The sequence below is a fragment of the Apteryx rowi genome, unplaced genomic scaffold, assembly GCF_003343035.1.
Source record: "Apteryx rowi isolate R43461 unplaced genomic scaffold, aptRow1 scaffold_782, whole genome shotgun sequence".
NCBI lineage: Eukaryota > Metazoa > Chordata > Aves > Apterygiformes > Apterygidae > Apteryx > Apteryx rowi.
Window position 1 is genome coordinate 29,859 of NW_020451074.1, and position 16,668 is coordinate 46,526.

Below are 16,668 nucleotides of genomic sequence, written 5' to 3' on the forward strand. Positions count from 1 at the left end.
GTCTAGCACTATGCATTTTTGGATTCACATTTGCACAACTATCTTATTAAATCTTCCACAGTATGGCAGGCATGAGACTCAGGACACATGTCACTTGAGATGAAAGATGCAATTTGCATTAATAAGATTTTGAGTTTGAAAGTCTTGTCTGTACACATCTACTTTGTTTATTTCATATTTTAAGATGCAGAGCTCAACAATCAGGCAGACATAAACATGATTTTAGTAATGTTTGTACTTCTTTAACTCACAAATCCTTTTACTCTCACCAATTCCTATAGTTCTTTCACCAGTTCATCAATTAAATTGGACATTACTTCTTTTCTGCGAAGGACTGGCAATGAGAACAAGGGGTAATGGAATAAAACATAAAAAGGGATAGGAGTTCCCAAACTGACAGCATGCCCCATCTTCTCAAGAGCAAAAATCAAAAAGGAATTGAAACAATTCTGACTTCTCTAGATGCTGAACTCAATACTGGAAAAGAGTGAACAACTATAAAAAGGGAGGCTGACATGATAACTGGTAATGAAGTCACAGGAGTCTCATCAGAAATGAGTCTCATGGAGGAGATAGAGCTCTTGATAAAGAGACATRGAGACTTCACGAGATGTTGGGGAAAATATGTTTAACTTGGTCTGTGAATAGCAGAAAGATGAAAGCAGCAGTAAAAGTAGGTGGGTGGGGAGGAGAAAACTGGTGCATGTCAAACACTGAAAGCACTGCACACAAGATTCCTCCATGGCTTCCTTCCCTGTATGAAAGATGGGGAAGGGGGGAAGGGGGGAAGGGGGAGAAATCAGAGGAGTACAGATGCATTTTTCTGCCTGGCACTTCAGTTGGCAAGTTTGCTTCCTCCTCCAGCACCAAGACCACATCTGCCCTCAGAGACAAACAGCAGCAAGAATCACAGATGCAAAGATGTTTTACCAGTTTGTGACATTCTATCTGGATCTCCTTATAACTAATTTCAAAGATAGCCTATGGGAACAATGAGAACAGTCACTAACCAGTCCTATTTTATAGCTCCTACCAGAATTCATGCCCCTAGGAAAATTATGCTACAGAGGACAATAAGCAACAGAGGCAAACCAAGAATCATGCAGACAACTCTTGCACACTTTGTTGGTGAAGGCTGAACAGTTTATACTCCAGTAATTGTTGCCAAGGTTTATTAGATTATGGCTCTGAAAGGATGAGATATGTCCTAAAAAGGGAACAGATGTGTCCTGCACTGTAATTTCAATTCCGCTACACTTGTCAACAGCAAACTGCTCAAAGTCCTGTCCAGGTTCTGCACAACTGATTTGTAAAAATCGTATCACCTTCCATTTACAACCCAGGAATCTGAATTCCTGGGTTTTGTTCCCACGTCTGGCACGGAAATGCTGCATTTCCTAGGAGATAAGTCATCTATCTTTCCCGACTCAGCTTCTTCATCTGTAAAGACTGGAATACTTTTTCTTGCCAGCTATGCACTAACAGATTGCTGGACTCCGTGCAAACTCAAAACATTCTGAAACCAACAGCTGAAAGCATAACAAAGGAGGACTGAAAGCCTCTGAGCCAAAAACTTACCTCAGTCCGTTTGTAGATTGTTCTTCTTGGACTGGTTATGCTCCTAGGAGTGCATCACTAGAATTTATCTGAGCTTCAGGATGCCACCTAAAGAGCAGCAGCCCCTCTCCCTCCTCATGTGTCCAAAATACATGTATGAGTTTCTTCAGTGGTAATCTCTCGACAGTCTAGATTCATGAATAGTATAACCAAAGATCTCTAACAGAAACTAAAGAACAGACCCTCTACATATATACAAAAACCAGGATAGGAGAAGCCACTGACCCTATGTTTCACACGTGAACTAAGGACAGTTAAAGTCAGGATTATAACGAAGACCAATAACCTGAGRGCAGTCCAACAAAACCAGCAAGGGAAACAAAAGATTATCCTAAAGCCAGAGAGTTCAGGGGTGTTCCAAGTCTTGCCACCCTGACATTTGCAGGACAGCGAGAGGACAGAGAGAGGACAGACAGCAAGAGTCCAGGATATCCAAAATCCCACACCTGCTCCTTCAATTCTTGGTTGCTATTCACACAACATTGTGACCAGGTGAAAAAGTAAACGAGCAGAATAGCTGAAATTTTTATCTTTAATATTGTACATTCATTTGACATCACAGAGACCATTCACAAAACAGACTGCATTATACTGTCACCTTGTGCAATTTCAAGCATTTCCATTTGCAACTAGAAACCAGATGCATACGTCCCATACCAAGCCAAAGAGATTATTAAACAGTGCTCCACAAAGTACCACTTGTTCCAAAAAAAGATAATAATAATAATAATAATAATAATAAGAGAGAGAGAGAGAGAGAGAGAGAGATAGTGTTAGTTCTGTGCCACCCCCAAGTACTACAACCAAATGTGGAGTCCTTGATCTGGAATGTTACACAGCTAGTTCTGTGCAGGTACTGCATTTACTGCTGCCAGATTCCTACCAGAAAATCTAGTCAAACATTTGGTTCTACAAGATTGAATGTTTCTCAAAGGGAACAGTCAATTCCTTGGCTGCAGACTCATCCAGGAACCAGTGCAGCTGCCCAGTATGAGGTTGAACAAGAGCAGCGGGAAGGGGCTTTTCCTCATCACCTTCCAAAATGCGCTGTTCAAAGAAACAGAACAGTGTTTCAGCAGAGCGGTCAGTGAAAGAGTATTGCAAACCAACAACATGAACCTTAAATCATTCACATCTTAAAAAAAAGSTTCAGAGTTTGACTAAAATACTACCATGTTTTTACCCCTATCCCTGTAGAAAGCAGACCTTTGATTAAATGGCAGGTGTAACTATTTGGCCTGGCTCTCCAGAAAAGTCAGTAAATCAGTCTTCCCCCAAAATATCTGCTGACAATCTGGATTTTCATTAAAAAGATTAATCTTTTGTTTTCAAACCATACATACCTTTAAAATAGCAGCTTTACCTTCCCCTGTAGCAACAAACACAACAGTCCGTGCTGCATTAAGCACGGGTAGAGTTAATGTTATCCGCTCTGGTGGTGGCTTTGGAGAATCAGTAATGGCAGCAACGATTTTCTCTTTCTCCTGTCAGGGCAAAAAAGCGTGGGAAAAAAAAAAATCAGAATAAAGCAAGAGAACCACTCAAGGCAGATATGGTATATTCCAAACAGAGGAGTAAGTTGCCTGACTCTAAGCAATGAATAAGGTAAAAGATCGTTACTGAGGACAATCTAGGATATAGCAGCAGATTCCTAAAACTTTTCACATCTCCGCCTAAATCGAGATCTCCTTTGTTCACTCCAAGGAGTCCAAGATCAGACTACTAGTCTTACGAACGCAATTTGTGAGCTACTCATTAAAACAGCAGAGCAATAGCATCCATATATTCACTCAGAGTTAAACTCCAGTGGAGAGACAATGATGTTCTGTCAGAGTCATGAGCACAACCACATACATACAAAAAACAGGACAGGAGGAGCCRCTAACCCCATGTTTCACACATCAACTAAGGACAGTTAAAATCAGAATTATCAGGAAGACAAATAACCTGAGAGCAGTCCAATAAGCACAACTCGTATTTTGTTAAGCCAAATCCCCTCCTGGTTCTACAAGCTTACCTGTAAAAGGGGATGATCTGGAAAGAGGGAGCAAGTGTGACCATCTGGCCCCACTCCCAAAATCAGTAAATCAAAGACAGGGAGGTTCTCACCCTGAAAAGCCTATAAAAAAAAAATAAAAGATTAAACAGAAGATAAAAACCTTGGTCACTCAGATAGGTGGCATATTGCAAGGGAGTAAGTTCTACTGGGAACTGAACTGTAAAAGCACAGGACGCTGCTGCTACTCTATCACGATGAATTTCTAGTCAGGCCGTAAAGCTTCTGGGGTGCCCCACACTTGAGTGCCCTGTTGTGTGGTATAATCACCTGACAGGGAAGAAAGAACAGCAGCGGTTCATGTCCCTTTGCCAGAGCAGTCACTGATAAACTAAGMCGGAACAAAACATCACAAAGAGCATGCACAAAGCTACCCGGAAAAGCTTCTCCTCAGCGCTGGCCCTTCCCTAARCCCGTTCGCCACATCAGCTCAGAGAAGAGCCCTGTTCCTGAAGGCATCGCGTTTGCTGTTTGGCCAGCGAGGCGCCTGCCCTTTCTACAGGGAAAACGCGAGGGGATGCGGAGCCCGGCCGGGGCGCCTTTCGCCCGGTAACCCCCACAGGAGACACCAGCTCCCGGCGCCGGGGAGCTTCGCCCGCCCCCCTGGGAAGCGGCGGCCCGGAGCTGCCGGTGCAGCCCCCGCGCCAGCCGGTACCTCTCGGAGCTTGGCGGCGTAGTCGGCAGCGGCGGCGGTCGCGGGCAGGCCGGGGGTGACGGCGAGCACCTGCCGCTCGGGCACGGGCAGCCGCGGCAGCAGCTGGGCCTGAGGAGACGAGCGAAGGTCTGTCAGGGGCGGCCCGGGCGCGGCAGCCCGCGCCGCCCCCGCCCCCGGCCCCGCTCACCTTGTAGGCCCCGAAGGTGCTCTCCGGGTGCCCGGGCGGCACCAGGCGCTCGTCGCAGAAGGCCAGGAGCCAGCGGGCCGGCGCGGCGGGGCCGGCGGCGGCCGGGAGCTCCTGGGAGAGGATCCGCACCAGGCTCCCGCCCGAGAGCCCCAGCGAGAAGCGGCCGCCGGCCTCGGCCGCGCGCTGGGCCACCAGCTGGGCCAGGGAGGAGCCCAGCTCCTGCGGCGAGGGGAACACCGAGATGTGGCGGGGCGCGGAGCGGGGCATGGCCGGGCCGGGCCGGGCGCGGCGACTACGAGCTCGGGGGCGGCGGCCGCCGGGCACGGCCGGAAGCGGCGCGCCGTACCGTGCCCGGGCGGCTGTGGAAAGGCCGGAAGGGGCGGAGCCCCCAGCCGCCGCGTTGCCCAGCAACCCAACGCCTCGGGGAAAGCGCGAGAGCTCGGCCGCAGGCCGCCCGGCCCCACGGGTGCCCGCGTGGGACACGCCGCAGGAAGCGCGCCCGGCCGCCGCTGCGCAGCAACCTCCCGCCCTGGCTGCAGCTGGATGAAAAGACACAAAAAGGCACCGTCCATATCACATTTACAGTTTTACAGCATCGGCAGTTACTCGGTTTCAGCTATCCAAACACTTAAACATCATGATTGAAAAGCATGAGCAAGGTCCTTATAAAAATACCGTGCACAAAGCACTAGTCTCTGACAGAGCGAGGAAGAGGCTTCGGGTCAAACTCCGTGTCAGCGCTCCCCAGGCAAACACACAGCCAGCACCCCTGTGACAGGGGCAGCAGCAGAACGTGGCTCCTCCACCACAGATTGCATAACCAGGTATTAGTTCATCTGAGGTTCCTTAAGGCATCAACGGATGGATAGCACGCACGAGGCGTGAGGCTCCCAGTCCCTCGGGCGGGGGGGGGGGGGATGGGACAGGCCAGGCACCCACCCCAAAATGATTACACTGACACACAAAGGCCCAGCCTGTAAATCTTAAAACACAGAACTGAACAGAGTTGTAATGCTGGTAAGAACACATGGAAACAGATGTCCTGCAGCTGTAGGTTTCTCCGATATTGAAAAAACAAACAAACAGTGGTTTGAAATCACTCTCCTGGTTTGTTTCTGGTGACCCAGGTCTGTGTTCCGGGCTCACCTCCTCTCCTGCAGCTGGCCAGTGAAAGGTGACAGGGCAAATCAAAGCACAGCAGCATCAAAATTAACATTTCCTAAGGCTTTGCATTAGCATGGTGTAACATTGCCACACAGCTCCTGGCTGGTGCGGCCATTTAGCATGCTGTCTCCTAGGGAGGGAACAAGCACACTGGTGTTTTCACTCGCCTGTCCTCCTAGGCGCAGCTCTGTAGAGCAGCATCGCTCTGCTCATGTTCAACAGCTGGTGTCCACAGTACGTTTTTTCATCAGCTAGCAACTTACTCATCCTGTATATCAAAGCCTGTAATGACTCCAGATGCTATCCTAACTAATGTGCGTAATCCTCCAGCCCTAAGGGCATGACACACTTCAATGTGAGTTTTCCAGTGTGTAGTTAAAGTAAAATGTGAGCTAAGACAATTAAAGGACAATTAAGGTCCGCCTGAAGCAAACACTATTAGAAGTCTTCTAGCTTGGTAAGTAAAGTTCAGAGTTGAAGCAGAAAGAAACCTGTGCAGGGCACAAACATCCCCATTTATCCTCAGGACATAAATAAATATAACCATAAAACTTCTCCCAGGTTGCACAAAGGACCTGGGTTTGTAGTGGTTACAAAAAATACTCTCTCTAGATGTTTAACAGCAGATTAATGGTACGTCAGTGCTCATTGAAGGAGCAGGTCACAGGTTAATGTGCTTTAGACAAGGGAAACATCCCATAAGATTTTTCCCTGCTAGTGATTCACGGTTTAAGGATCTCACATTGCATATTAAGCAGGAATCCACTGCTTCCCACAAGCATCACCCCTTCAATTAGTCATAGTTTTCTGTAAAAAGACTGGCTTCAGACTAGATCATAAAGCAACTTTTCCAGCACAAATCCTTTCATAAAGGCACTCATCCAGTGGAACATACTTCCCCAACTTTAGATCCAGAAAATATAACCGATCTGATGTTTGATGGGGGTTGAATCCTTCCCTTTGTAAGCGGGTTTTCTGAATCTTAAATGTACCTTCAAGGGGGGAAAAAAAAAAAAACATTAAAAATATTTAGCATCAAAAAACCTGTTTAAACAGTGAGGAAGAGACATCCTAGCTGGCATTTCATTTTTAGTTTATAGTTTTGTCTGAGAATTAGCAACTTATTGAAGCTTGTAACTAAATGGGTTGTTATTCAGTTATATGAAGCTTGTGCAATTTTTACTTCTTCTTACACACAGGTTGAGAAAAGGAGTGTCTGGATTCCTGGGAAATTGAAAACAAAAAGCAGCCAAATCATTAGCTGTTTTAGTGGTTGATATGGCTGTTAGTCATACCGTAAGAAAGCTTAAGAGCATGCGTATGTAGAGTGACTAGAGTAAGGCCAAATGATAGCATGTGAAAGAGTTAAAGGAGTCAAGAGCTTCTGTACTCATTTGTTCAAAAGCAGTTTGTGCATACCCTTTAGGTTACTTCACAGCTAGCCAGACATTATTTCCAAGAGCTTCACCGTTGGGCAAAAGGCTTCAGTTGACCTTTACAAATAACTTGCCCACACTTGCACAATCTTGCAGGAAGTATTCCAAAGGACAAAGGCTTTTTTTTTTTTTCCTCCCTATAAAGGTCTTCTCTATTAATGACTTGGAACTAGTTAATTTTGTGTTTAAGACTCAACTACAGTCATTATTTTTATTAATGGTGACTATGTGCCTGGCATACTAGAGGTTCTGTTATGCATTTCAGGGACTGCATTGTGAAATCCCTGAAAGAAGAGCACAGGACAGCAACCAATCAACTCCAGTCAAAACAAAGTGTCTAGTACAGGTTTCTCAGCTTTTTGCAATACAACACTGACAGTTTCAGTTTCCTTTTGGATCTCAACATTCCCAGAGCTGTTAAGAAAACAGTTTACATATGAAACACTGGTACCTGTGGTGTCAACCTGGGGTAAGAAACGGAGAAAGATGGGCCGGGCATAGGGGGGCAACACCTTCTGTAGCTCCTGATACAAAACATTGGGATTCACTTTAGCTTTAGGATCTGCGATTGCTGCCATTCCAGCTTTTCCCTCCACCCCTGAAATGAAACAGCACAGCTTAGATGGAGATTACAGGCAAAGAAGGAGCAATGGTTGGGTTAAGTATGAAATATTTAACAGATTCAAGCACAGATATTTCATCCTTTCCTCTTCACACTGAAGCAAAGTGCAACATGCTGAAGAGAACTGCAGACTGTAATTAAATCCATTTCCAGCACACTCCCTCTTAGTCTAAGGTAAAACCACAAAATATCCTTGCCCCTGAAAACTAATGCAGACCTTGTTTTTATCAGATTTCTCTCACATACACTGCAATAAAAATTCAGGGGACYGAACTACCATAATGGGAACCTCTCTGACCAACACTTGCTCAGGATAGATTTCTCCTCTCAAAGGGACACTTCCTCTGGCCCGCTCTAACTTTGTCCAAACCCTTTATTTATACCCACATTGCTTGAGAGCTATTTATTTATCCTTTCCAAAAGACTTGTTTTGTTCTGTATTACTTTGCTATGCCAGAAAGCCAGGCTTCACAAATGAGAACTTTCAGGAGCAGAGCCAGGAGACCTTCACCACTGGAGTAGCACTCTCCGGAACAAGTGACTGACCATCCTGTTCCCATCCTTGTGCCCACCTCTGTCCCATTCTCCCCAATCCCCCTTTCTGCATTACTTGAAAATTTAAGGGCCCAAACACCCAGCTCTTCCTACGGAAAGGTCTTTTCACACCAAGAGTTTCTGTGAAGTTCATCATAGAAACTTTCCTCATTAAGAAACAAATAGATACAAATCATATACAAAAGCATGAACCAGGACTGAGTAGTACCATATGGCAGATGGAAAACTCTGAATACACAAGAGGAAAAATCTGTTTAATCTCTAAATGACATACCTTCCTCCAAATAAAGACTCCACCTCTGGCAACACGGATCACTAGTGGCTGTCAGGTTACTTCTACTGCTCAGAACAGAGGCAGCCACATCAAACTCCACTGTCAGTCTCTATYGTATCTTCTCATTTTGGGGTACCCAGTTTTAGTAGAGGTGACTGATTTCTACCTGTTTTGCAGTGTGACGTAAATCTAGTATGCTTGCCTAATATTTGCTTTTCTCCCTGAACCCTGAGAGTTCTGACTATGTTTTACCTGGTACTTCCACTCCATACACTGCAACATCTGTCTGGTTGAGGATGTGACTCAAAATTCCTTCTACTTCTGTGGTGGAGACATTTTCTCCTCGCCATCGAAAGGTGTCCCCACTGCGATCTTTGAAGTACATGTAACCGAGTTCATCCATCACTAACACATCTCCTGGGAGGGAGAGAGAAGACGCCAAACCATCTCAGAACTCAAGTTCTGCAGCACTGAAGATTGCATTCCTTTCCTCTGATCCGCCATGCAGATTCAGCACTGCCTTCTTCCCAGGGAGGTACAGAGCTAGATCAGTGACTTTTCACCTGCAGTGTACTGCATCTCCATGTTACGGGACAGAAAAAAACGCTACAACATTAGAAGAGCAGAGGAAAAACCTCTCCCTACACATATTTAGATGTTTCTCATTAAATCTCATTAAATCCAGAACAGCTCAAAAGCTGGCAACTTCTAAACTCTCACCAGTCTGTCTCTGAAAAGAAAAATCCCACTATTCTCAAATAAAATTTAGAACCTTTAGAATTTTATCAGTTAAAATTTAGAAGCTCTTAAGACCATCTTCTGCACAATGCTGAAGAATGTTTGCAATCAGTACTGGTGAATCCAGTGCTCATGCTGACAGTACCTGAAAGGTATGCCTGGTCCCCTTTTTCAAACACGTTGTAAGCTATCTTCTTGTTGGTGGCGCTCTCACTGACGTAGCCATCAAATCGACGCAGGGGATCCTGTTGATTTATCTGACCTACAAGTAATCCCGGCTCTCCTACAGAAAACAGGGCCAGACACCACAAGATGACAACTGATGGTATATTTCACAACCAGTTAAACTTTGTAAACATCCATATGTGGTTGCTGTATGTCACAGATATTCAGTTGCTGAACTGAACTACCTTTGAAGAAAAGATCTAGAAGTGGAAATCTATGTACTACACTAGAAACCACTCAAACCAACTAGAGCTCATTAGACCTTTTTTTTCCTTTCTTTTTTATTTTTCTTTTCTTTTTTTTCTTTCTTTTTTCTTTTCTTTTTTTTTTTTTAAAGAATAAACCCGTTATTCATTTGTTGAGATTAATGTTCACCTGGGCGACAGGGGATACACAGCCCCCTAGAATCACGGATCAGCTCCATTGTGTCCTCGTTGACCTTCACCAAACGAATGGGATAAACACTGGGCAAAATCCGACTGTTGAAACCACAGGCACCAACCTTCCAAAAGGTAGAGGAAAACAAAAGGCGGAAGTAAATTGCTTAGTTTATGTATTACTACTTTCTGGGAATTCTCTGCTCATTCTTCCCCCTCCATTTAACAGGAGACAAGCAAATTTACCCCAAATGCAAGATTTATCCCATGTTTTTGTGCGTGACACTTCTAATCACCAATTTAGTTCTCTGTCATCCCTTGCAAGAGGACTAGGATGCAACATGCAGAGCAGTAAGGAAAGCAATCAGAGTTTTTTCTTTCTTTGTATTTTTCCCTAACCTTCCACTATAATCACTTCTTTCCTTACCTTTCCATCCAAATTTGCAATGCTACAGTTACATTCGGTGGCTCCATAGAACTCTCCAATCTGTTTAATTCGAAAGCGCTTTGTAAAGTCTTCCCATATGGTGGGTCTCAAACCATTACCCACTGCTAGCCGCACACAGTGTTGAGTTTCTGACTCTCGTACAGGCTGATTCAGAAGATACCTGCAGATTTCCCCGATATACTGAATAATCTAAAGTGGTAAATACAAAAACATAGCTCAGACTTCAGGCAATCCTTACAGTGCCCTGGAAAAAGCCAACTAAGAGGCCACTGGCTGCAGTGTACCTCATGGAACTAGACATGTCAGATTTTTAATAAACTGTGAAAGTTTACAAGTTCAAGTTGGGGCTTCTTTCCATGAAAAACTATGCAAAGGTAAAACAGTTGCTCCCCCCAGGAACCAGCAAATTAACATCAGGAAAGAGAGAGGAATAGAGAAGGGATTCCTCAATATGAATCAAGATACCCATACACAGAAAAACCCTCATACTTCAACAGGTCCTGAAGGACCTCTAGAAAGATAGGGGGAATGAGCGGCCAAACACAAAGAACGAACTTGACTTGCCTGAGCTGGCAAAATTAAGCCTGAGTGGAGATGCAATTGCTATCATTAAATACTTGGGGGGAGGGGGAAGAGGGGGAGAGGGAAGGGAAAAGAGCAAGAAAAACACAAGGAAGGAGGAAGAGCTGCTTAAGTTAGAAGATAATGTTGACACAAACACAAGCAGATACTTATTGGCAATGAAATGCACAGAAGATTCCTCAGCAGACTCTCCTAATGCAGTTAGATTCTGGAAAAGCTTTCCAGCCAGTGGTGGATGCAAACCCCTTTTTGTTTTAAAAATTGGTCTTGATAAATTTACAAAGGGGAAGCAGTAGAGGACGACTGAAACTTCAGAAAGCCTCTTAATCCTGCACTCCTGATGTGGCACTGGCAATTTGAACACATTTTGGTGCCAGTACCTCTATATTTACCAAGGGTCAAGGGACAGATAGCAAAGGAAGGACGCTCAGAACTGGATGAAAGCTGCTACTGAGCAATGAGGAAGGAATGACAGGAACACAGGAGGCAAAGACTGACAGACTGGTAAGAAAAGAAAGGGACAGATGACAGGTAACAATGGGGAAATACTATCTGGAGATCAGTAATTAAGCAGCATACTGACAGCACCAGAGAGACTAGAGTTAGGCAGCAAAGACAGCAACTGCTCCATTAGAAGCGTCATCAGTGCCCTCACCGTGCATTTGTATTTTGTGCAGTCGTCCCAGAAGCGACTGGCTGAGAACTTCTTCCTGATTACCACAGTGAGGCCGTGGATTAGACACTGGCCAACTCCCATAATGTTACCTGGAAAACAAGGATCATTGGTGTTAGCTTTGGCCATTCTAGGTTCATTCATTTGTAAAGGTACATGAAAGATCTCAGTGGCAAAAGGATCATAACATGTATGGGGGCGGATCTCCACCTCAGAGGAGAAGCAAGTTTACCTGCAGAATGATACAGTGGCAAGCAGTTGTAGAGAATATCGTCAGGGTGCATTTTGTACGCATAGTAACCAAAGGCAGCTATCCGATAATACCTGTAAGAACATAGTGCGTGCTAAGGAGGTAAAATAGTGAAACTCAAGGTTTTACCTATGTGAAAAGCACCTCAAGAGGGAAGTACCTCTTCAGGTCCTCACCTGCTGTGCACCACAATGGCAGCTTTTGGCATTCCTGTTGTACCTGAAGTATAGATATAAAAGAGTCGATCTAGAAGAATGGAAAGAGGAGTCAGGTGCCAGACAGACTATTCTCAACTGTTTGAGAAAAATCCCCGTGGGGCTGGTATTTTAGGCTTTGTTCCTATCAGCTGAGAAACTGCTTTGAAGTGGTGACAGCACAGCAGATAGTAAGCTGCTAAAGCTGGCACAAAAGTCAATTTGCAGCCCTAGTACAGAATCTGTGGTGCTCCTGAATGTCATCTGTAATGGTAAATACAGAAACCTGTACAACTGGTTTGCAAAGCCTTAAGGACATGAACTTTACCTCTTCGTGCAAATTGCCCTGTAACTAGGTTAACTCTCCAGGTCAGACACTAATGGGAGATGACTCTAGAGGAGASGTCTCAAACTGTGTCTGACAGTAGGGCAGGATTTCTGAGATTCTATAGCAAAAAAGATAACCTAAAGGAAGAGATACCACAAGCCTCATGGCAGCATCATTCCTCCTACAGTATCCAAAGTACCAAAATGGAGTCTACTGCCTTACCAATCTCAGATGTGATTAGCTGTCTTAAAATATGAAATACAGACTAGCCAGCTAGCCTCTTCCCTTCCTTCTCTTTTATTACAAATCCACCAATGCTCAGCTGCAGCACAGGCTTATTACAAAGAAAGCTTTTAATTACATACAAGTCAGTTACAGGGAAAGGAGGGGGGGGCACAACAATATAGGCTGTTATATCCTACAGAAAAATAGGATAAATTTGTAGAGGTAGTGGAGCGAGAGGTAACCCTGGGAAATATAAGCTTCTGCACCCGTGCGTTCCAACAGCCATTCTTATGCAGTGGAAGAGTTGTCTTAGGGTATGTGCCAATCGCCTTCATTTAAGTATTAAATACATGAGTTCTGTAAAGCTTGGAAATCTCAGGCAATGAGAAGCTTAACCCAGAAAGTCCTAGAACCAGGATCTTCTTTTTGTTTTTTTTTCATTTTATTCTTCTATTTGTGAGCCCAAGACTGAGTTAACTTAATTACTCTTTATTTGCTTATTTTTCTTGTTTTACTGTGACCTAGTGCAGTCCTTATTCACATCACATTGAAAAGTAAAAATCATTGAGGAAATTACCATCTAAACCTTTGACTGGAACCTGATTTGGAGGCGATTTTGATGCAGTACTCAGAAGAGGATCAAGATGTCTGGTCTCCACAGGAATAACATCTGGGTTATAGTCACCAGAGCAGTATTTTGCCATGTTCTTCCCCAGCATCCCATTCACTTCAGATATTGCTGCAACACAAAACAAGTCTCTCTTGCAACAAACGTAACACTGCAGGCAATGGTAAAAATGAACTGCGTCGAGTCCTGTTGTGCCTAACAGCATCACTGTAATGGAAAGACCTGGAGAACCAGAGACTATTTTACAATACTTATGTCATATCTGTTCAGATAACATAACTGCAGTCACCGTCCTGGGTCCAGCAAAGACCCTATCACAAAACTAAGCAAAATTACTTTTCCACATGACCCACCATGCCATGATCTTCAAATGATCTAGAAGGATTTCAAGTAGATGATTTGGAATATTAAATTATCAGCTCTAACAATAATTGCTGGAAGAAAGTTGATTAGAAAAGCAGGGATGTGCTTAAAAACAGCATCCACTGATAAACCTATTATACAGCAGATAAAGTGCGACATTAAGCAAAGATTATTAACCAAGGAAAAGAGAAACATAAGTAAGCCTAGCGGCACATTTCACCATTTCTATGCTAAAGTACAAAACTCCAGATGCAGCTCTTCCAGATCCAATGAAACTAGATCAAACCAATGAGTTCAGTTTGTGCCCTCTGATACCAGAAAGACACCAGCATATGAAACTCAGAGCACTGCTCCTCCTTTAGTCTGAAATATTAACTGAACACTTTGGCATTTTTTAAATCATTAGGAGATTTACCATCTTCGTATAGTTCCTAGCTTTTAATATGGCCAGATGTGGCCATATCTTTTTGTTTTTAGTACACTTGATCTCTGCATTAAACGGGACTCAGCCTTATTCAGGACCAAGTGAACACTTCGCTTCATGATTTGACCATAATGCACACAAACGTCCAAGTGACTCACCTGAAGACAGCTCTCCTCCAAAGATCACAGCTTTTGCACCTGAGGTTGTCACACAGTAAACCAGAGAATCCAAGCGCAAATTAAAGTTAATAAGAGCTGCTTCAATGCCAACTTTTGCCATCCCTAGCCAGAGGCCAACAAACTCAGGACGGCTCTCCATGAAGATTGCAATGACATCCCCCAGACGGAAGCCCTGCTGGTAGAAGTAGTTAGCCACAGCATTGGAGTACTCATCTAGCCACCTAAAAGTCCATTTCTCACCAGTGGCCTCATAAATCAGAGCCACCTTGTCAGGGTGCCTGCAGACAACATCCTGGAACATCTTCGGAATAGTGTTTTTGGCTTTCTGATGCCTTCGCAACTTATACTTGACTCGTAACAGCACTGAGAGGCCACTGCAGCAAAGAAAGAGAAGGCATAACTCTAGCAAAAATTATGAAGGTCTCAAAGACAGTTTGATATTCACACCAAAACATATTGATTCAAGCTTCTGGGCAGCCATACAGACTGAAAGACCTCTCTGTGCCGAGACATTCTCTGTGTTATCTGGAGGGCCACTAAGTTTGTCACTGTTTTTTGTAACCTGAAAAAATTCTTCCYTTTATATTGCAATTCTGTTTTTTTGTTTTGTTTTGTTTTAAAAAGGATGATGCTTCTGGATAACTACTCATATCAGTTTCCACATCAGGAAGGGAAGTGGGGGCTTTTCTGTCTTCTGTAATTTACGTAATTCTTTTAAGTCTGTTGGGCAGTAGCTGCAAGTTAAATCTTGACACAGTTCAAGCTTTATGGCAGTTAAAAAAGTCCTTGTCTGAACTTCAACTGTCTCACTTATATGGTTCTGTTTCTCCAGGTGAATACTATCTTTAGAAACATACTAGCTCTCTTGATTAGCAAGCTTATTTTCATATCTAAATTATAATTGATATCCAAAAGTACACTTCCATAACATCATCATCAAAATGAGAACAGCAGATCTGGGTGCATATAATGGGTCGCATTTCCTTCCTGGAGATAGGAAGATGGAGGCACTATTTTTCCACCATCAAATAGGAAATTGTTGCGCAACAAGAGTTTGGAAGAATCCCCAGAAACTTGAAGGTCATTTAATATTAGTACTTAAAACCCCCGCAACTCTCACGAGTGAATGTCAATAGCAGGAACCTTGGTCAGTGAAGCCTTGGAGAAGGGGGAAGGGTACATTTGAGAAACAAGTTGTTGGCATTTGTCAGACTGAGCTGGGCTTTCATGGTGACCTTTCACTAAGCTGTGCCAAATACAGAACAGAAGAGCCTTTTCACTGGTTAGCTGCACTTTCCAGATACTTAAGGGGCTCCATTCTGCCTAGTTTATTTTCTGCCATTATTCCTAGCTTGCCATGCAATCAGGAGGAAACAGCTCTTCAAAGCACACTGACAGCTACAGTAAAGCCAGGCAGTCCCTGGCAATCCCAAGAGCCCTAAATCCTTTAGRATAAAAGGATCTCCTCAGAAAGGCCTAAAAAACCACGGAACTAAATGAGACAGCAATGACAAACTCCCAGGAGATGGGGATGGCCCCGAAGACTTACAAATCTGTAGGTCATAAATGATCATTTTAGCTTACGTGGTCTAATACCGACTGTCTCCAAGTCTAGGAGAAACAACAGCACACTTCACTTCTGTAACTCGTCCCACAGGTTAAGCAAATGCTTTACGAGCTACTCGTTGCGTGCCACATAAGGACGCTTTTGCAGCTCACATCCCCGTTTTGTGAGCTGTTCACCTGCTCCTTTTAAGACTGGGCCTTCCAAATCGCTGTTTGCTTCTCCTTACGTGCAGGGAAGGCTGCCAGAAGGAAAAGCTGCCTCCAGTAAACACTTTGTGCGGTTCGGACGCAGAGCGAGCTGCGACGCGGACGCTTATCCCCCACCCGCACCTCCCGCCCTGCAGGGCCGGTGGCAAAACCTGACAGGTTTCCTATGGGCAGCAAAGGCGGCTCGGTGGAAACGCTGAGCGCTGGGGGGGGGGGGAGGCACCTGCGGGGCAATACTCACAACAGGTCTCGCAGGGCGGTCTTGAAAACGACGCGCAGAAGCCGCCAGCCGCCGCTGCCGATGTAGACGCCCAGCGAGGCCGCCAGGCTCCATGACCAGGGCACGCCGAAAAACCGCATCAGCCCCAGCGAGCCGAGGGAGGCGGTGCAGGCCCCGACGGCGTGCATGCTGCGGGGACACGGCAAGCGTCAGGGCGGCCCGGCCCCCCCCGCCGGGTGCCGACAGCCAGGCCGCCCCGGCCCCCGCCGGGATCCCCCGCCCCGGCTGCAGCCGGCGGGCACAGGAGGCGGCGCCCGCCCGGATGAGCCCGGCCCCGCTACCTGAGCGGCTTCAGCAGCTTCTGCGACCCCGACAGCAGCGACCCCCCCGCGCCCCACGCGCGGCGCCTCGAGGGGCAGGAGCGCCCAAAGCGCCAGCTCTGATAGGCCGGAGGGCAGCGGCTGCCGCTCCGCGA

The 16,668-nt window shown here is 45.3% G+C and overlaps 2 protein-coding genes across 4 annotated transcripts; both read right to left on the minus strand.

Moving 5' to 3' along the window:
- Positions 1 to 2,131: 2,131 nt before the first annotated feature.
- Positions 2,132 to 4,830, minus strand: PGLS (6-phosphogluconolactonase). The gene is made up of 5 exons (XM_026088740.1): positions 4,516 to 4,830; positions 4,329 to 4,436; positions 3,635 to 3,736; positions 2,961 to 3,101; positions 2,132 to 2,664 (listed from the first exon to the last, which is right to left on the minus strand). Exons 1-5 carry the CDS (start codon positions 4,780 to 4,782, stop codon positions 2,527 to 2,529), a joined length of 756 nt encoding a protein of 251 aa, XP_025944525.1. The 5' UTR covers positions 4,783 to 4,830; the 3' UTR covers positions 2,132 to 2,526.
- A 44-nt stretch (positions 4,831 to 4,874) lies between these two features.
- Positions 4,875 to 16,609, minus strand: SLC27A1 (solute carrier family 27 member 1). Of its 3 annotated transcripts, none has more exons than XM_026088758.1 (13): positions 16,535 to 16,609; positions 16,215 to 16,382; positions 14,180 to 14,574; positions 13,184 to 13,345; positions 12,036 to 12,078; positions 11,842 to 11,933; positions 11,592 to 11,701; positions 10,334 to 10,543; positions 9,905 to 10,031; positions 9,450 to 9,587; positions 8,819 to 8,983; positions 7,567 to 7,713; positions 4,875 to 6,671 (listed from the first exon to the last, which is right to left on the minus strand). In XM_026088758.1, exons 2-13 carry the CDS (start codon positions 16,379 to 16,381, stop codon positions 6,514 to 6,516), a joined length of 1,914 nt encoding a protein of 637 aa, XP_025944543.1. In that variant the 5' UTR covers position 16,382; positions 16,535 to 16,609; the 3' UTR covers positions 4,875 to 6,513. The 3 variants fall into 3 exon arrangements, with proteins under 3 accessions (XP_025944543.1, XP_025944541.1, XP_025944544.1); XM_026088756.1 differs by having other exon boundaries at positions 12,036 to 12,105; XM_026088759.1 differs by lacking the exons at positions 11,842 to 11,933; positions 12,036 to 12,078.
- Positions 16,610 to 16,668: the final 59 nt, after the last annotated feature.

Coding starts and splice junctions, on each gene's coding strand:
- PGLS (XM_026088740.1), bottom strand. CDS start 4,782: ATGCCCCGCTCCGCGCCCCGCCACATCTCGGTGTTCCCCTCGCCGCAG. Junction 4,437..4,515: donor GCACCTTCGGGGCCTACAAG/GTGAGCGGGGCC, acceptor TCGTCTCCTCAG/GCCCAGCTGCTGCCGCGGCT. Junction 2,665..2,960: donor GTAAAGCTGCTATTTTAAAG/GTATGTATGGTT, acceptor TTCTTTGAACAG/CGCATTTTGGAAGGTGATGA.
- SLC27A1 (XM_026088756.1), bottom strand. CDS start 16,381: ATGCACGCCGTCGGGGCCTGCACCGCCTCCCTCGGCTCGCTGGGGCTG. Junction 11,702..11,841: donor GCCACTGTATCATTCTGCAG/GTAAACTTGCTT, acceptor CTTGTTTTCCAG/GTAACATTATGGGAGTTGGC. Junction 7,714..8,818: donor GTATGGAGTGGAAGTACCAG/GTAAAACATAGT, acceptor GTTTCATTTCAG/GGGTGGAGGGAAAAGCTGGA.